The sequence below is a fragment of the Hylaeus volcanicus genome, chromosome 6 (genome assembly GCF_026283585.1).
Source record: "Hylaeus volcanicus isolate JK05 chromosome 6, UHH_iyHylVolc1.0_haploid, whole genome shotgun sequence".
NCBI classification, from domain to species: domain Eukaryota; kingdom Metazoa; phylum Arthropoda; class Insecta; order Hymenoptera; family Colletidae; genus Hylaeus; species Hylaeus volcanicus.
In genome coordinates this window covers 25,106,314-25,125,655 of record NC_071981.1, presented here as the reverse complement: position 1 = coordinate 25,125,655, position 19,342 = coordinate 25,106,314, and the positions used below count along the sequence as shown (strand labels likewise).

At 35.6% G+C, this 19,342-nt stretch overlaps 4 protein-coding genes across 12 annotated transcripts in view; 2 read left to right on the top strand and 2 right to left on the bottom strand.

Moving 5' to 3' along the window:
• LOC128878410 (cysteine protease atg4da) overlaps positions 1-3,520 on the bottom strand; it is a 41,985-nt gene extending 38,465 nt beyond the window's left edge. For 4 of the 5 annotated variants that reach the window (XM_054126591.1, XM_054126595.1, XM_054126597.1 and 1 more), the window contains exon 1: positions 2,714-3,520. Coding sequence is in view for 1 of the 5 variants with exons in the window: in XM_054126596.1 (XP_053982571.1) it covers positions 2,714-2,743 (30 nt within the window). In the remaining 4 variants the exon portion in view is untranslated. Of the gene's footprint in view, positions 1-1,606; positions 2,007-2,713 lie in introns of those variants that run through there. The other variant, XM_054126592.1, reaches the window with a different exon arrangement.
• On the top strand, positions 961-8,062 carry LOC128878412 (lipoamide acyltransferase component of branched-chain alpha-keto acid dehydrogenase complex, mitochondrial). Its single transcript, XM_054126599.1, has 5 exons — positions 961-1,469; positions 3,397-3,521; positions 4,182-4,716; positions 5,798-6,193; positions 6,928-8,062. Exons 1-5 carry the CDS (start codon positions 1,431-1,433, stop codon positions 7,162-7,164), a joined length of 1,332 nt encoding a protein of 443 aa, XP_053982574.1. The 5' UTR covers positions 961-1,430; the 3' UTR covers positions 7,165-8,062.
• A 135-nt stretch (positions 8,063-8,197) lies between these two features.
• LOC128878402 (erbin-like) lies at positions 8,198-15,874 on the bottom strand. 5 transcript variants are annotated; one of them, XR_008457397.1, is made up of 12 exons: positions 15,105-15,874; positions 14,858-15,024; positions 14,620-14,755; positions 14,247-14,536; positions 13,468-14,179; positions 12,855-13,045; positions 12,650-12,763; positions 12,004-12,436; positions 11,065-11,912; positions 10,903-10,974; positions 10,575-10,825; positions 8,198-10,461 (listed from the first exon to the last, which is right to left on the bottom strand). XR_008457397.1 is itself a non-coding variant. In XM_054126568.1 (11 exons), exons 2-11 carry the CDS (start codon positions 15,011-15,013, stop codon positions 10,649-10,651), a joined length of 3,129 nt encoding a protein of 1,042 aa, XP_053982543.1. In that variant the 5' UTR covers positions 15,014-15,027; positions 15,105-15,874; the 3' UTR covers positions 8,198-10,648. The 5 variants fall into 5 exon arrangements, 3 of the variants coding, with proteins under 3 accessions (XP_053982543.1, XP_053982542.1, XP_053982544.1); XR_008457398.1 differs by having other exon boundaries at positions 8,198-10,458; XM_054126568.1 differs by having other exon boundaries at positions 8,198-10,825; positions 14,858-15,027.
• An 86-nt stretch (positions 15,875-15,960) lies between these two features.
• On the top strand, positions 15,961-19,247 carry LOC128878404 (condensin-2 complex subunit H2-like). Its single transcript, XM_054126574.1, has 9 exons — positions 15,961-16,115; positions 16,200-16,449; positions 16,508-16,665; positions 16,737-17,012; positions 17,082-17,732; positions 17,808-17,970; positions 18,057-18,198; positions 18,278-18,843; positions 18,929-19,247. The coding sequence occupies exons 2-9, from the start codon at positions 16,369-16,371 to the stop codon at positions 19,019-19,021; spliced, it is 2,130 nt and encodes a 709-aa protein (XP_053982549.1). The 5' UTR covers positions 15,961-16,115; positions 16,200-16,368; the 3' UTR covers positions 19,022-19,247.
• Positions 19,248-19,342: the final 95 nt, after the last annotated feature.

The window sequence follows — 19,342 nt, the reverse complement described above, 5'->3', positions numbered from 1 at the left end:
AATTTCATCGAGACGTTCCATCCCGATAAACTTAACCAGCTGGATCGATTCCCGTGAAATCTTTTATTCTCGCCTCGACTAATTAGAAAGAAAGCATTTACCCTTTTCACGTAAGTAGAAAAGTCGAGAATGTTACCAACGACAAGGACTTGCGTTTAGGATCGTTATCCTGGTGAAATTTTAAATCTTCAGCAATCCCCATTTTTTCTGCATTTTCTTTTAAATTTGCTCGTTAAAAAATTCAAATAAGCATTCTTATCCGTGATACCATCGATAAAAACTAAATTGCCAACGCCGGAAGTCGAAATGCATCCCTACACCATTACACTGCCCCCTCCGTGTTTGATCGTATTCGAAAATGTGATATTCTTTCGTTTGTTTGTTTATTGCTATTACGTAATTTATGTAAATTTTTGGATCGATGTATACATCTTTAACAACATTAATAAATGACTTATTACTGGAGAAAGTAACGAAGACGATTGCTTTTTTAATAACTACGATATTAAGTCATAAAGCTAACTATACGCTAGTGTCCGAATATTTCTGGGAGTCACTGTACGTAAAGGAGTACGAATATACGACAAAAACAAAGCTCGTTTAATCACCTTTCCTCACCCACGAAGTCTCGCGATAAACTTTACGCGTGTGTGTTCACCGTTTATGCACGTCGCCCCCATTCTGCGAACTTGGTTTTGCATTCGAGCGCGTCTTATTACCGGACGACCCGTATAAGAATATTCATGACCCGTATTTCATGCAGAGCCCAATTTTCGCGGACAACGGGAGAGCTTTGAAAAATATTCTGCAACCGTTTGAAATGGGTTCACACAGAATCCCGAGGATTTCATTTTCTATCAAAACCACCACTGCGAGAAACTACCACCACTACGAAAACGCCAACATCATCCACCACAAATAGTATTATTTAACGGTAATCGGTGTCTATGGCTGCCCTCTTCATTTGCATAGAAATCCGATGTGCATGAAATTTAAATACAATTAAAACCGCATCAGGCCACAGATAAACCTTGTTTGACTATCGACGATGTCGATGTTTGAGAAACGATAGAATCGAAAGAGAGCTGTTAGAAACACGACGGTCGAGTTTAAAAGAAATGGTAAATATTCAACGACAACGGACGATTTACGATAAATCGGGAGCCAATATCAACTTTCATCGTTCGAATCGATCGCGTTCGTTGCCACTGAATAATGTTTTCGAGTACCGCCGTCGCCGCTGTCGTTGCGTAATATCCCGCGAGCCAGAACGCGAATGCTTATAGATTTCGATAACGACGTGCACGATAATAACAAACGGACCCGAAACTTCTTCGAAGCAGTCTGCGCGTTGCGCGATCGTTTCCAGTTTTCTCCGAAGTCTCGTCTTTCTTTAACGTTTGCGACGGGATCCGTTGACATTCTATACGATGGCTTTAACCTGGCGGCTCGTGACCTTAGCGCGGCTGGTAAGATAACACAACAAAACAAAGCAAACATTTCGAAAGAAATTGTAGCATCGTCTATCGTACAGAAATCATGGAGAGAATCTCCGGAGATCATCGGCACCGTGTTTAAAGGCAATTTCAATATTTAAAATGCATACTGGTGTTTACTCTTTCTTGTACACTTCTCAATTTTTATTTTCCATATTTTTCGTTCTTTCGGAGAGAGCTACCGGATCGATCAAATATTTCTGATTTCGGTAATCGCTGATTTTCCAAAAGTATCTACGCATATTCTACGACGAAATCGATTACTTGTCTGCCTCGTTTTAAATGTTTCGTATTATTTAACTTTTATTTAACTTCCATTTTATTCCATTTCCGACACTACACTTTTATCGTTTGTTACACATTTTACTTGCTCGGTTACGTTTAATACTTGCGAAATACTGCGCACTAAGCACGCGAGTCTTGGGTACGAATGTGTCGTAGAGGTTAGAAGAATTGTTTACGTACGCCGGATACAGGTCGCAACGTGTAAGCAAAACATAGTTAGCGTGAGCAGGCTCTACAGCAAGCATTTAATATCGAGTAAGCGAAAACAAACGGATTAGGACGTATACGATACACGGAACGCGTTAAAGTGAAAAAAAAAAAAAGAAAACATTTCGCGCGTAGCGTGTTTTCATTCGTTTAATCGCCGCTGTGAATTGCTTAGCAGCTTTGTTGTGTTCGGTTTATATCGAGCCTGTTCGACCTCTAAGGTGCCAGTATCATCTGCAAGGGAACGTCGGCTCTTACGGCGTCACTCCATTTTGTGGTTCCGAGCAAATTATACAACAGAGAACTACTACTAAAGCAATAAACACGTCGCGTGGCACAGAAATGAGGTTAACACGCGATGTACCTCGACCGATCAAAGCTTGCCGAAAGCGTCCACGTTTTGTGCGTCGGATACAAAAGAGATTCGATATGGAATAATTAACTAATCAATCTAATTAAAAATTAACCTAACCGAATACGTGAGAAACCTTCCCATTGGACAATCTTAAGGAATTTGTTCACGATTGGATAATGTCTCCCACGAAATGTGTATTCGGTTTATGCTTCGATAACACGATCGTGGTCGTAATTCAAATGTTTGCGACACATTTGGAAACTACTGTGTCGAAACGTTTCGCGAGAATTACGATGCGTTTTCTTTCCTTTAATAGTTTCCTTTAATAATTGGAGAATGTAACACGTTGCGTGGTTGGTACGTTACTTACAGGTGGAAGCATTTTCGCTGTCGTCTCCATTAAGATTAACGGCCACCTCGAAGACTGATGATAAGTTACCGTTCAACGAGCACTTTAATTAGAATATCGTTTAATTATTCAAACAAGGTGTATTATATCGCGGCTTTACTTCTCTAAAACTTGTTATCGCGTAATTGTCGCGTAACTATTGTTATTTGCTTCGTTACCCTCAACGCGCCCGCACAAGTCAAATTCTAACTAAAAAATGGCTGCCAGGTGTACCACTTAAATCAAATACGCTTCCAAATCATATAATATCATAATTGATATGCTTATTTTAACAATTTCGACAGGTTAATCACGTTGCGTTATTACATTTTATATTTATCGCAATTTTCTTAACGTGTATATAATCCTTGTTTCGTGATCACATATAAAGTTTGATGTTTTGATTCGGATTTGATTGATTGGGATTCGTTAGCCAATTACGTTTAGTATTCAGACTCTGTTGCGGCAAATTTAAAATACGTTACAACAATAAACGTGCTCGATGGTTCGGCTTTAATATACGTAAATCCTCGACAGGCAATTCCTTCGTTTCGACGCTTTCGGTATAAAGTCTGCGATAAAAGATACACGCAATTACTTGGGCAGGAGTAAAGGATTTTCGAGTTATTGCTGACGAGTACAGAAAGAAATCCATGTTTATTTAGGGTAGGAATGTACGCGATCAAAAATGTCGATTCTTTTCTGTAAGCTGCTTTCGATGCGGAACCGTCGTTCCCTTCAAACTATCGGATATCGGAGAAGGAATTCGAGACGTCACTATAAAAGAATGGTGAGCAAAACAATGAATTTTTCGTTAACCGTCGTATCCGACGAAACTTTCACAATTATCGACTAATGACAGTTCTTTGCAAACGTATACGTGCCTTCTCGAAATAGAGTGGGTGTAGAAAGTATTCGTACACCGATCAATTTCCAAGAAAGCTAGGTAAAATTGCAATTTATTAACTTATTCTTTATAAACAATGACGAATTTATAAGTTGCGAAATTAACAAGAAAAAAACAATTAATCGATAGAAATATTGAAGGAATAAGTATTCGCACAACTGTTTAATTGTTAAAACTTCGTTAAAAAAAAAAAAAGAAATTTACATTAATTTACAAATATATGATACTTTCTTCGTGGTTTAGTTAAATTAACTAAATTATTAGTTATTCGAAGTGGGATTTTCTTCGATTCACCTTAGAAACTTCCAAGAATACGTGAAATATCATTGATTCTAAAAAAAAGAAAGTTAAGAAACTACAATTTCACAGAAAAGTTTTTTGGGAAATCGATCGGCGTACGAATACACTCTACACCCACTGTATATGTAAAAATAAAGGTGTACAGTTTAAAAAAGATATCATCGAGAAATGTTTAAGTAAAATATTGTACATAAATGTACCGTAAAGACAACTGAACCATGCCCGACGCATTTGAATGCATAGGTTCGTGAAAGCAGGCGACCGGGTGTCTCAATTCGATAACATTTGCGAGGTTCAAAGCGACAAAGCGTCTGTAACGATTACCAGCCGTTACGATGGATTAATTAAGGCCCTGCACTACAAAGTGGACGACGTGGCACTGATAGGTGATTCGTTACTGGACATCGAATTGGACGACGATAATAATAGGAACGCGAAAGACGAAAGGATAGAAAACAAAATCCAGCCGTTGACAAAGGGCGAGAATGCGAACGGGCCCGTAAACGAGGGAATGGAACACGTGCCGGTGAATGGGCTAGAAAAAGCGCTGGCTACTCCTGCGGTCAGGAGGATAGCCATGGAGAACAATATCAAGTTAAAGGACGTCGTTCCTACGGGCAAAGGTGGCAGAGTGCTTAAGGAGGATATATTGGCTCACTTGGAAAAAATTTCTGCTGGTTCTGCGGGAAAGAGGGTCGAGGAAAAATCAACAACCGGGAAAGCGGTGTCGCTAAAAGGCTACAGCAAGCATATGTGGAAAACGATGACGCAATCTTTGGTGAGTTGTATTTCCAGGCACTTAGGAGGGAGTGGAAAAATCGTAAGAGTGGAAACTTCCAGGGAACATATTTTATCGTTTTTCTTTTTCTTTTCTCCGCGCTTGTAGCTGGTACAGCAAAATGTTTGATTACCCGTCGACTTAATTTAACGCATCGTTCGTCTGCTCGCGAAAATAGCACTGTTTAGATACGCGGTAGCGGTAACGTATCGAATACAAAGTACATCTCGAGATAAGGCAACCTTGACGTTTTCGTAAGGAGTTGTCTAAACAAATAGCTGGATGTTTACTACCGCGTGTATGTATTGTTTCAAAGGTTCATTGTTCGCGATAATGGTCGGGCTGTTAGGTTAAAGTCGTAACGTACGCGTTGCGGCCACGGTATCGATAAACTACAGTGCCGTAAAATGCGGACCACGTGTAAATTGGAAAATTAGCAAAATTTCGCTTACCGCTCTCCCCACGTGCTTGTGACCGTTGAATAAACGGTCGGTTAATCGTTATAAAACGACGCGCGGCGAAACGCAAGGTAATGACACGAAGAGCAAACTGGTCGCGCAATTAAATGACCGTGACATGATGGTTTCGGCTGACGAGAGAATATCGAGTATAAATTTCATTTCTCTTTATTCGCCCTTGAGTTACTGACAGATATTCCGAAAATGACCAGCGAGTCGGAAGAAAAGAGAACAATTCGTAACGAAATATCCTCCGCGGCAAGAATGACGCGTTTTTTAACGAAATTCCGGGACGTACCACGAGCGGGTGAAACGGTCGGGAGTCGCGTGAAAGGGAAACCGATAATAGAGGTACGTTGTCTAAAACTGACGTTGACACACGCGATTGATAGCGATCGATTCTGCACCAACCACTCGGCCGAATTTCCCCGTTAACGTTGACAGACGAGATACGATTGAAGCGTTACAGAAAATGCCAGCGTTCCGACCGCTTCGTTCCCTCGTTATTTTTAACGCTCAAATATCACCGGTATTTTCCTTCGTTAATTGCACGTTCTCGGTAAACGTTCCGTGGATTACCTTCGCGGCACGGGATACATTTACGGAGAACGAAATATTTACAGAGCATACCACACTTCGTGTACAGCGACGAGTGCATCGTTAATAAATTGATGGATTACCGAAACGAGGCGAAGGAGTCCCTAAAAGAGCAAGGTGTCTCTTTGACTATGATGCCCTTTCTCGTCAAGGCAGCTTCCAGAGCGTTGGAAAAAGTACCAGATCTGAACGCGTGGCTCGACGAAGAGAATCGAACGATACGCGTCATAGAGAATCATAATATTGGCATCGCTATGGACACGAGCGAAGGATTGGTGGTGCCAAATATCAAAAACGTTCAAAACAAGACCATCCTGGAGATCGCAAAGGAGTTGAACAGGCTTCAAGAACTTGGAAGGAAGGCTTCGATACCGCTTCAAGATTTAACGGGCACCACATTCTCGTTGTCTAATATCGGCATCGTAAGTTCGCTTATTTTTCACGAAATCCCTTGACACCCGCGCGTCCACGATATTCAGATCGATCAATTTGTGAATACAGTGGGTGTAGAATGTATTCGTACGCCGATCGATTTCCCAAGAAACTTTTCTGTGAAATTGTACTTTCTTAACATCTTTTTTTTTATAATCAATGATATTTTACGTATTCTCGGAAGTCTCTAAGATAGATATAGTCCAAACAACATTTACTAGTTAATATAATTTGTGAAATTAAAAAAATGCGAAAAGTGGGTAAAAGTATAGAAGCAATAAGTATTTGCACGATTCTTATGACGAACCATTTACAGCAGAGTTTGTAACGTAAACACATTAGTCTATTGCTCCGTGCGAATTAGAAAACATAAAATTTCCAGTAAAGTACTTTTAAACAGTTGTGGGAATACTTATTGCTTCGACATTTCTATCGATTAATTGGTTTTTTCTTGTTAATTTCGCAACTTACATAAATAGCTATTTTTTTTTTTTTTGTAATCTATATATTCTAGAGATTTCCGAGAATATGTAAAATATCATTGATTATAAAAAAATAAGTTAATACATTACAATTTTACCTAGCTTTTTTGGAAATTGATCGGTGTACGAATATTTTCTACAAATATTTTCTATATTTTCTATATTTTCTATACCGTATGTATATGCGATTAAACGCTCGCTACTTTATGTCGTTTGTATGTTTATCCAATCGTCATTGGTAGGTTGGCGGCACGTATACAAAACCGGTGATCCTGCCTCCGCAGATTGTGATCGGCGCATTTGGAAAGGTGCAAAAAGTTCCGCGATTCGATGACAACGAAAATGTGATAGCTGCAAACGTGATATCGGTCAGCTGGGCTGCCGATCATCGAGTAGTGGACGGCGTTACCATGGCGAGGTATTCGAATCTCTGGAAGTATTACGTCGAAAACCCCGTACTCCTTTTGATAGGAGAATGATACCATTGACTTGCATCGATGAGATATCGAACAAATATTTCGAAAGCTCTGTTAATATGAACTTTGAAGGGCCTCCCGAAACTGTAACAATAAAAGTCTGGAAAGCATTTTTGTACGTAAATATTAATTTATTTATTGCTGCACAACCAACTAGGACTTTTCGATAAAGGTAAAATATCTTTTTTTTTTTTTTCTAACATATTCGAAATGTTACAATTGTATGGTAGTTATTATACGATGACCAGTCGAACTGTGAGCAGTTTTGTACATTAATCTATAGACATTGTCATACGAGTTACTCAAATAGAAGGTGTACAAAAAAATATCTTAAGGAAGTGGCTGTACCGACTAATATCCTTTGTGTAACGATTGCTCTTTATAAAAGATTATTCCGTCTTTAAAGCGGTAGATCGACATTATAAGGTATAGAATCAGCGGAAAAGAGTATTTGATAGAGAATCGAAACCCAAATAAAAGTCTCTATAACGAGTACGACCACTTATTCATTTATATATTTGTAATTTGTATATACATAATTTAATGTATCGCATTTTCAATCACTCATATCTTGTACAATCATTCCATTCCCTTAAATGCCACATAAATATTTACTCAAAAAGTAGTCAGTCTGTTTAATAGTAGAATAGTAGAAAAGATTGTATATGTATGTGTGCTCGTGGTCCAAAATTGTTGTCGCGATGAATTTCTCTTGCGAAACACTAACGCAAAACCAATAACGGTAACGTTGTAATACTTTAAACGAAATATTTAATTCTGTTAAGAAACTTACCACGCATACGAGAGTGAATGTGTACGCTTGCTTATTGTAACTAATTACATAAAAGTGTTTGTTTAAACGTAAATGCATATATAAATATACCATTTTTCTTTATCATAGCTCTTACGGGTAAAACTGATATTAAGAAACCTACTCAAACTATCGATATAAATACAAACGTTACAATTATATGAAACTACAATTCACCCTCAAACATACTTCTTATTTTTCGATATGACTAGGTATACAGATTATTCATAGTAATGTATTTAGTCCAGAAATTTAAATACGTAGCTGCTTTTATATAATAAAACTATGTATAATAAAGAAAGTGATGAAAATATCATAATTTTTGCAACATCGGTTTTGTTTGTATAGCTTAAATTAAAAGTACTCGAATCACGGATAACTTTTACGAAGAATACACCGTGATTGAGTATATAGTCGTTAAAAATTACTTTCGCAAAATACATAAGCAAAAGTGAGGGTCAAAAATAATCTGTTCTTTTTTTCTTAGTTTGTTTCGAAAATATATCAAAATGTAATATCTACATATTTTTTTGTATAGAAGGAGCAACTCTTATTCGCCGAGTAAGATTTTATTTGAAATACGATATCAATGGTGGAAATCTTTCTGAAAATATACATTTTCTGTTATTTTCCAATTCTGGAAGTTTTAAGCTTCAAAGAACATACTGAACAATTTGAAGCTCGAGCAGTTATGGAATAGAATAATTTATATACATTTGAAATTATGTTCGACACATTATATAGCTAGCATGTTGTTAGCTACCTATAACTATAACATGTTACCGTAATCGAATCGTTAATGAAATTACCACAGAATCCCATGATTAAATTAATATAGAAAAAGAAGAAATCATTTCAGATCTGCTTCGTAAGATATTCGACAAAATATAAAACGAATGATATATACGTTATTTAAATATATTTTCAAAAATGAATAAAAGTATAGTCTAAATATTCTCGACGTTACTAAAGTTAATTAAACCTATAACTGAATTTGTAAAAAATATACATAGATAAAGAGAATATGCATTGTAATTGTTCGGTATGCGAGGTAAAGTGAAGTGTGATATTGTTATCTTGCTGTAAAAGTTCTGGGATACAAAGAGTGTATTGGTTATAACTGACATCTCGACATGAACAGTTCACTTTGTGCTGTGCAATGTCACACAACTTTTCTAAACATTTATCTCACAGCTCTACCCGATTTACATGAATAACTTTCAGTTTTCGGTACAGCTCCACTAACATAGAAAAGTAGTGTTATTTTATCTTACGGTTTGGCGATATTATGCCATATTAATAACTGCTATCAAAAACAGTTTCTACAAGGTACATACATTTGTTCCTTTAGTATAGAATGAATCAAATATCATAATAATTCACAACCACAACGATAACAGTTACATTTTATCGATGACTTAACATCTGAATTCATGATAAAAAAAAAATTACTAAAATATATTTTAATCTCTAATACAGCAAACGTATCACGAATCAATGGCAAGCAAAATCTGATATAAAAATGTAGTTTCTACAAGTACGATGTGAAACAAAATACACGATTAAATTTAAGAATTCTTAAATTTGCAATGAACCATATTTTTTAGGACCAATAACGATAAGATGATTATAAAGGTTACGAATAAAATTACGGCACATAGAAGAATATTTTTTTTCTCCGGCTACTGTAACAAGATTCTTACAGATACATTTTTAAATAAAATCAAAATATCCCATCGATACGGCTCGTAAATAATGTAAATAAAATTAATTATTTGTGACACTTTGTGCGTTTTTAAAATCTACGCGATAAGATAAAATCTTGTAGAAAAAATATTCCTACACATACAAAATATTATCAAAAAAATGTCTGTAAGAATCTCATTTAACCATAGGAGATAATTTTTGTATAATATATATATATGTATAATCATTTTTATATAGTTATTTTTTGTATATATAATTAATAAATAGTATTCTGTTTCTGGCACATTGTCAGCCCTCCGCAAAGAGAACAAATGAGTTGACACAAGTACAACAAACACCACAAAACAACATAAGTCATATGTTTATAGAGTTAGAAATTTAAAGGAAAACAAACTTACCACCCTAATTGTTTACTAAATAGCTTACTATCTTACGCTACTTACGTGGGCAAATAATACGAGTGAGCTGTGAATTTGCCCATGAAGAAATATCATCTTAAAAATACCTCTTGTACATCACATTTCAAACTTCTTCTCCGTCGATATAATTGTGCAAGGGAACGCGCTCATAGTCTACGGTATAACCTAGCCATCAAATTCTTATCTTTGAAATTTGTTATTGTTTCTTTCTCTTGTGAAGACATTGCATTTATAAATAATGTGGTCATTGGAAGGCAGAAATTATTTGTTTTCCTCGAATGAGTGCCTCCACTTTCACCTTTGGTAACGTTGCTTCAGTCGTACGAATCAGTCACTCGATAGCGTCGAATAGAATAGAATCTACTACCGTGAAAACAAGCGTTCGAAGCAAACATAATAAAATTTCTATGTTTCGTGCGTTTTCATCAATGTTCGTCAATGTCGATTATAAAAAATATATACACTAAAAAACTTACGTAAAGTATAATCAGTCTGAGTCCTGTGAACTGATCGTGTGCGACAAGAAAACAACTTGTCCGTTAACTTGATGTCATTGGTGACGGCTGATCATCATGGATACCACTGCACCGGTAGCTCGAAGAACAGCCACAGCATTGTTGTGATCGGATTTGGTAAAATCTATACCATCGACTTCTAAAATTTTATCTCCTGGTCGAAGTGTACCTTGAGCCGGACCGTCTGGGTTAACTTTCGTTACAATGATTCCCTAGGATGAGAAAGTACGTTCATTTATAAGTACGTACAAATTTATTTATTTTCCCTTTTTGAGATTTAAAAACTTACAGTTTCCGCGCCTGCCACTCCACCAGCTATACTGAAACCAAGGCCTGGATTCTTTTTAATTTGTACAGGTAACTGTAACGTAATAATTAATGTTTGCTGAATGCACGATAGACTTAAAAATATCCTATACTGTATATTCTCATTAGAAAAAAGTAAACATACTACGTTAGCATTTTTGTGTGGGCCAAACATCCACTTAAACCTTGGTTTTCTTTCCGAATTTTGAAATTCATTCATCCCGGCAACTTTATATTTGTTAACATTAGAATTGTTCACCTCGTTTAAAGATTTGTTATTAAGAGAAATCGGTGTACTTCGACCAGAGTTACTTTCGTTCTTTATGCTCGCGGGGCTGTTCATGTTCATCATTTCATTGGAAATACCTCTTGAAGTCGTATCTTGGCCTTCTGTGTTCAAATTTCCAACTAGGTTCAAATTCATTGTATTCAATGACGTTAAATTGTCACATGACGTATTGTTCAAAATAGTTCCGTTTATTATTTTCTTCGATCGATCTAAAAGTTTCGGTTGCATAGAAATCGGACTTCGATATTTTTTTCCAGTTACCGGAGACGTGGGTATGCACGACGTGTTTAATACTTTTAAAGGTTCGTACTCTTCAATGGGTGAGTTCGTACACTTATTCGATAGATCGCTATTCGAAATAGAATTCGTAGTTTCCAAATGCTTCGTTTTTAAAATTGGAATTCTGCTTGGTTTCAATGATCGATCGCCGTCAAAGGATTGTTCTGGATCGCTTGGTTCAGTTAACACAGCGATCTGATCCGGTGTACTTGGAGAAGTTGTATCTGCATTATTAAATAAGACATTTGGTGCATCTACATTGTCCGATGAAAATGTTTCACTGCACAAACGCACGTACTCTTCCGCTTTAAATGATTCTCCATTTCCATCGTAATTTTGCATTTGAGTTTCCTGAGATGTCTTTAAATTTGATATGTTGATATCGGCTTGCGAAGAGACGATCTTTGATGTGTCTGACTGACCTGCTAGAATAATGAAATGTATATTTAAAACTTGTTTTTTGTTAATATATATGTATACAACACTGCGAGTAGTTATGAAGAATAGATGACGTACATTGAGTTAATTGTTGAAAAAGTGCTGCCTTCTTTGAAAATGCAGCAGCAATGTGATACGGCGGCGGGACGGGTGGAACTTCATTTATTTTTGGAGTTTGAATGTTCATTTGATCACCGTTATTACTAACTACAGCAAACTTCTCTGACTCTACAATTTTGGCTGTGTTCGCCTTTGAATATTCGTCTGGTTTCCACGCAGAATTTACATAATCTGCTACTGTTGGAGGTTTGCTAAGATATTCTGATGTGGGATTACGAATGTATTTTGCTTCTCGAATATCCGGACTTTTTTCCTTCGCAAGTACCGTCTTATTTGCTTCATCGGAAGATTCCTCTGACACGGATTGCTCTTTTCCAACATCTGTAAGACTACCGTTCTTATACCCTTTTGATGTATGACGTTCAGTAGGTGAAAGCGAAGAATGTGATCCCTACAGGAATAGAGAGTCTTTATCATTCAATATGTACGTTTTATGGATGAGATTAAACTAAATTTCATAGTATACTACTAAATTTGACATTGATTTTTTTTCAATGTAACACATTTTTACACTGTACTTTAATTTCTAATACTGCAATGGTGTCGATGATTAACCTGAAATCTAATAAATTACCTTTACTTTTCATACTTCTTTGATTAATACCTTGTTAAATAAACTTTGCGGAAAGCAGGTTCCAGTTTTTGAACCAAGATCCAGAGTAGTAGTAGCTTTTGCGATAATAGCTTCTTTAATCATAGTCTCCTGTTCTAAATGCATCTGTAATTTTTAATAGGCGATCTTTCCGTATTCATGAAATTCATCAAAATATAAAAACATGTAAGACACGTAAATAGTAAATGAGACATACTCTTTGATCGTGTGCCGATTGATGCTGTAAATTGCGGGCATGCCTAGCAAGGTTGCGCAGCTCTTTAGGGTAAGGAGTTGGTGCTCGATGAAGTTGTCTAGGGATTTCGGATTCTACTTCAGCAGCAAAACATATCCGTTTTCCAGTACCAACAATTGAACTCGAAATTAGTCCTACAGCCGGCGGTATTTCTATACATGATAAACGTAAAATTGTAATTGTGAATTTGTTTATGCTACAGTTATGCAATATCTGCGAATAAGGTAATATTATACACTATGAGGAATGTGTATTTTTCTTTACCATTTCATTCTTCATCTTCCTCCTCGTTATCCACTAGCAGCGGTAATGTATCATATATGTATAGTTAGCGAATAGTTAATTATAAAATTAAAAATGTAATGTGTATCAGAATATTTATATACGGTTACACTTTATTATAAGATCGCCAGAAACGTGACAGGCGATATACGTCGAAAGATATAAAGACAATTCGACGGCTAAACGCCAACTCGAGTCGGACGAGGTGCAAATCGTTGAACGAACCTGCCCGATTCTGCGTGGTGATCGTATAATAAAGAATTACTGTATTATCTAGAAAAACAATACTCACGATCGAGTTCTTGGCGTGGCTTTTGTGGAAGCATAAAACAACTTAGCACCATCATGTCTTCTTCACAATTAAATTCTTGTTGCAGTGGCACCAATGGTTGACTTTGATTGTCGCTCAGCCATAAAGCTTTCAAATTGTTCAAGTTCAACATAGACACAGGCAAATATTTAATGCAATTGTTTACAAGATTAAGAACCCTCAATGAGGATAAATGACCCAGTTCGGGCGGAACCCGCGTTAGATTGTTTGATCGCAATGAAAGCAGTGATAATGCAGTGCAACTTCCAATTTCTGGTGGAAGGCATCTCAAGTAGTTATTGTCTGCATTCAAACAGTGTAGTTTTCGCAAAAGTCCTATAGACGACGGTAAATATTCAAGGAAATTCTTAGTAACTATAAGCTCCTCTAAGCTTGACATCTGTCCAATGTCGTTTGGCAGTGCATTCAATTGATTGTCGTCAACCTTGAGGGTCACAATTGTACGTAGGTAGCAAAGGGAATCCGGTAATTGGTAAATTTCATTCGAAGATAGATGCATAATCGAAATATCTCGCCAGCCTTCTACTTCCGATGGTATAATGTGAACTGCATTCATTGTGCAATCGAAATGATTTAAACGATAAAGTTGATTGATGTTTACTGGTATACGTCTAATATCGTTGCCGTCTATCCACAATTCTGTGAGGTTGATAAGATCCCCAACAACTTCAGGCTAAAAGAATGCAATTAATTAATACACGGTTTAATCGATTACGTGACTGTGATAAAATGGAACTTACCAATTCAGTGAAATCATTATTACCAATGTCGAGTCTCTGTAAATTTATTAATCGGCTCATACTCTTTGGCAATGTCATCATGTTATTCTCTCTAAGTTCCAATGTCAGTAAAGCTGAGAGTCTTCCAAAATTTGCTGGTAGATATTCTATGTATGCATCGTTTATATATAATTCTCGCAACCCAACAATATGTGTAATAGCATCTGGGAAACGTTCGAAAGGGTTAACACTGATATCTATAGAACGAAGGTTTTTACATTCTTTTATACTGTCTGGTAATTCTTTAATACCTGCAAAAATAAATGTAACATCGATAAAATTAAGAAATACTTGGTAACAAAAGATTTTAAACCAAATAACATTATATACATACTATTTTTACTGAGGTCTAAATATTCCAAGTTGATTAACGATGCTATGGCGGGTGGTAACGTGGTGACTTCATTATCGCTAAGGGAGAGTACTCGCAATTCATGGCACTGAAACAGTGGCCGTGGAAGATCCTTTATCTGTAAAAAAAAATACATTGTGTTTCTATGTCTAGTTTGAAGGACTACAACAAATTATTGAAAAGTATATATAAAGAAGCAACTTGTAACATTCATAATTACTCTATTGGCATCCAGATACAGCTTTTCCAATGTTCTTTCGTAAATGAACACATCGGGTGGTACATCGTAAAGATTACAGTGACTCAAGTGTAACTCACAAATATCTTCTTCCTGTGCTCTCAAACATGCAGCGCACTGCCACCAAGCACTACCCATTTCATGTATAACTGCTAACAAATTTTTTCTTAAAAGTATAACTAACAATATTACAGAAAAAAAAGAAGACACAACAAAACACGGTTATTACCTATAATACTTCAAGAATGATTCTCCAAGAACATCGATATATCTATGACAAGCAGCCAAATCCGTAAACAGTACGAAACGCGCTAAGGACTATTGTTCTATGAAATTCTTGAAAATCATTCGTCAATAAGTTCATCGACGTTCCGTTTCTTTCGTGCCGGCTTCGCCAGGGTTATTTCCTGCCGTATCATCGCGAACACCACGATACGCGACGAGTGTCGTAGAGTTTCTTTCTCAGGTGATACGAGAACAATTCTGTAAACCGTAACGATGGACCGATCGACACCGAGTAGATGTCAAGAGATGCAGGTTATTCGATAGATTTCTTCAAGGATTTCACTCATGAACATATCTCACTGTTCACTCGTCGATCTTAATCTTTCGTGGAATCAGTAAAAAGACAACAGATCGTGATCCATCGAGCGACAAAGGATCCCCCGACGGTACAATAACCTGACGCATTTACGAGAATCGAACCAACTCGAGTCTATTATTCATCAAAAGAAAAATCTTCAACGAAGCATAATGGTCCGTTCATAACGCTTCGACGATGATTTTCCATCGTGTACACGGTTGGATGAACATCGACAGATTCTACACGTCGACGAGCAGTCGAATGAATCGATTTTATTAAAATTTATTAAAAAGAACAAAGTTTCGGTGTAACGAATCGTTATTGAGTGTTCTTGATTCAATACGATTCTGTATAGCAGATAACAGCCTTAATTTGCCTCGATCGATCACAGTCGGATTTTTATCGTTCTAAAAACGAGCCAATAGGAGGTCTCACGCAAAGCTATTATAGGTGGGCGTCACTTGCTTATAATGTAGGCTTGCAAGCCAACGGGTGCATCCAGAAAAGCAGCAAGCTCTGTAAGCTCTCTCTGTAGCAGCATTGAGCTCTATCCAGCTCTATCCTAACCTCTATCCTTATGATAGAGCTCAACAATGGTGTGATGTCAATCTCTACTAGCGCTGCTAGCGCCCCATACCAACAAATATGAATTGAAAGGTATCTCATCTGCGCGTATCGTCTATGGCTTAAAAATCCTAATCAGTACCAACTAATAACTACTCCCTGTGCTCTATGGTCTAGGTCTAGAATATTGAATGGTGATATTTATCACTATGTATATGAAGAAATGCAATGAAATGATTGTGACTGAAAGTATCATTTGTGTTGTTCTAAACATGTAAAGTAATCATCAAAACAATATCTCTATTTAATAAAATATCCTTAGAATTGTGAATACTTAGCATCTAAAATGGTCACACTACAGGATATTAGTATACAGCTTATGAAGCCAGCAAAGGATCTTGCAGATTGGAAATTTCCATTATCTCAGGTAAATGGCATTAGAATAATAATTATTAAATTTAACATATAATCATACACTATTTTAGGTTTTAGAGGAATATTATGCATTATTAGAAGATCCATGTAGTATAAACTTTGGAGAAGCAGCACTTGTTCTTCAAAATTCAACCAATGTATATGTACGCAGAATTGAATGTCTCTTTAACGAGATAGGAGTTGTGAAACAAGTATTCTTTGGCTATGAGTAACTATTGCTCTTAAATATAGTTGAAGACATATGTGTCACAGTTGATAGTCCAATTACATTTTCAATAGGGAAGAAGAATTAAAAAAGTCAAGTAAAGAAAGTAAAACTAATGAAAAGAGGGTTTCTAAAAAAGGATACATTGATTTTGAAAACTTTGTTATTAGTGACTTAGAAACAAATGTTGGAAAAAATATTAATAAAAAGAATCAATTTCAAGTACAGAAGAAAGTCAAATTATTAAGTCACCGTTTTACTCAATTAGAAAATAATGTAATTCAGTTATCTAACCCTATTCAAGTTTATGATGTACTAGGAGAAATCATTGGGAAGAAATATGACTTTCGGTAAGTAGATTGATATTGATCTTCTTTGTATGTAGTTTTCATTTATCATTGCTTACTTTTAATTTCAAGGTGCAATCAAGCTGTAAATACTAGTGGAATGCTGGTGGATGAATTAACACCTTATGACTTTAATTGTATATGTAGCTCTCGTGTTCAGAAAGGAAGAAATTCATTATCATCTTATTCAGAACCAAAAACACCTGGTACTGGAACTTCAGGATATCAGTCAGCTACCTCGTTTAATGACAATGAATTTACTACATCCATTCATGAAGAATTTGAAGATCATAATTTTTCTCTGCAAATAGACAATGTCTCTGTGGCAAGCGAATCAGAAATTGTAGAGAAAACAAATATGATAAATGGAGACCATGAAATCTCTTGTGCCAACTCTAATATTTCACAAGAATTACATATAGAGAAAATTGTTCCCAACAGTCAGCATATTCAAAATAACTTGCTACAGGATTCAGTAGATATTATTGATAAAAATTCCTCGATTCTTACTTATAAAGAAATTAATAAAATGAAAAGAAAATTTGAAAATGAGAGTTCAGAGGAAACTACTAGAGTTGAAGAAATATGTGAAAGCGATGATAAACGAAATAAAAAATGTGCAGCTATCAATAAACTGACAAACAATCACAAGCAACTAGGTCTTATTGATGAAGGTGATCAACTGCAATTGAAGGAAGGAGTATTTGGCTTGCGGAAAAGAGGGTATTTTTTAAAAAATCTTCATATTACATCTGAAATTTGACATTAAGTCTTTGCATACATTAATGTTTTTATTAGGAATCAATCGACAAAATTGTCGATATGTTCTGTAGATGGTATAAATGAATTTGACTGGAAACCAATGCCATTAATTCATGGAATGAAAAATTCATTGTTTGATAATTCAACCATTTTAAAGCTTCCAGAATACATTTCTCTTTTAGAAACGAAATTCGGCTCAGTATGTATAAATTTACAATGTTTAATTCTTTTTCTGTTTGGGTTATACTTTTAATACTTTAATTATATATCTCATTTAAATTCCAGAAAAAGCGTAAGCATTTTGCATCAAAACTGCATGAACCGGAGTGTTTAACGAAATTTATTTCATATGAAACTGAATTGTTTAGAATTGAGGAAAGAGATTTTATTTTACAAGCAAAACAAAAATTTAAGTGCTTACGAAAACGTGAGTTTAGTCGAGATAAATCATTATTTAAAAAGACGTAATATTTTAAAATACATATATCTTGTTTTTCTTTAATTAGAGGAATTGGAAGATTTTATAAAAAGTTTTAATGAATGTTTGAATGAAACAGAAATAGACAATGATAATTCTTGTCATGAAGTTACAACAGATGTAACTAACGATTCATTGGAAAACAATTTCATTGAAGATAATGCTGAAGAGATTATGGATAGAACTTTTTCACCTATCGATAACCAATCACAATCGACTGTTCGTCATAATTCATTTGACATCAGTGAAAAATCCTCTACATTATATAACAATTCGTATGAACCATCAATTTCAGATGACTTGATGTATTCGTTACCAGATTATCAAACTTTAATCGAAGGTAAAATGAAAGAGATTTTTGAGGAATCTAATGTCGCAACCGAATTAGATCAAACTGTAGCTAGGTGGCATGCCTCTCTGCAACAAAAATTGGCTGAGGCTGAAATCAGATCTACATTTCGAATTCATGATTATACCTCTCGCATAATCGATACTCTACAGGCTGTGGATCAAAAGAAGATTAATTTTGATAGTGTCGTTCACGACAAATCTGCTTGCGAAGTAGCTAGATATTTTTTAGCTTCATTGCAATTGGTACTTTCGCTTAAATTATAATAGTATATTTGTACCGTCGCTGATTTAAATTTGATAAAGGTTGTTGAATTTTTTATTTTTACAGGCCAATACATATGATGTGGAGATACAAACGAAAGACAGTGACAGTAGTATAGAATTAACGTTACTTAATAACAAAAAACAACCCGAGACATAGTGAACATATTTATATTACCGGTCATGAACAAATTTTGTCAAATATATGTATATATTTTACTACAGTGTTCCGTCTGTAGTTATACAAACATAAATCGTTACTATTTTTACATTTTCTATTTTAGTTATTATCACAATTTTGTACGATCCGACTACTTCACATTACTGTCACATTTGATGTAAAAGAGGATATCACACATGGTGTAGAATAAACATTTTCTTTAATATTTGCAGTTTTATTCAATTAAATTAACCATTATTTTCATTGCGACTATTGATATCTTTTTTAAATTGCATACTAACTATAAGCATACTCTTTCGT

Coding starts and splice junctions, on each gene's coding strand:
- LOC128878412 (XM_054126599.1), top strand. CDS start 1,431: ATGGCTTTAACCTGGCGGCTCGTGACCTTAGCGCGGCTG. Junction 3,522..4,181: donor GACGTCACTATAAAAGAATG/GTGAGCAAAACA, acceptor TTGAATGCATAG/GTTCGTGAAAGCAGGCGACC. Junction 6,194..6,927: donor CGTTGTCTAATATCGGCATC/GTAAGTTCGCTT, acceptor CGTCATTGGTAG/GTTGGCGGCACGTATACAAA.
- LOC128878402 (XM_054126568.1), bottom strand. CDS start 15,013: ATGGGTAGTGCTTGGTGGCAGTGCGCTGCATGTTTGAGAGCACAGGAA. Junction 11,913..12,003: donor TTTTCAACAATTAACTCAAT/GTACGTCATCTA, acceptor TCATTATTCTAG/CAGGTCAGTCAGACACATCA. Junction 10,975..11,064: donor CACACAAAAATGCTAACGTA/GTATGTTTACTT, acceptor ATTACGTTACAG/TTACCTGTACAAATTAAAAA.
- LOC128878404 (XM_054126574.1), top strand. CDS start 16,369: ATGGTCACACTACAGGATATTAGTATACAGCTTATGAAGCCAGCAAAG. Junction 16,450..16,507: donor GGAAATTTCCATTATCTCAG/GTAAATGGCATT, acceptor ACACTATTTTAG/GTTTTAGAGGAATATTATGC. Junction 18,844..18,928: donor TTTTAGCTTCATTGCAATTG/GTACTTTCGCTT, acceptor TTATTTTTACAG/GCCAATACATATGATGTGGA.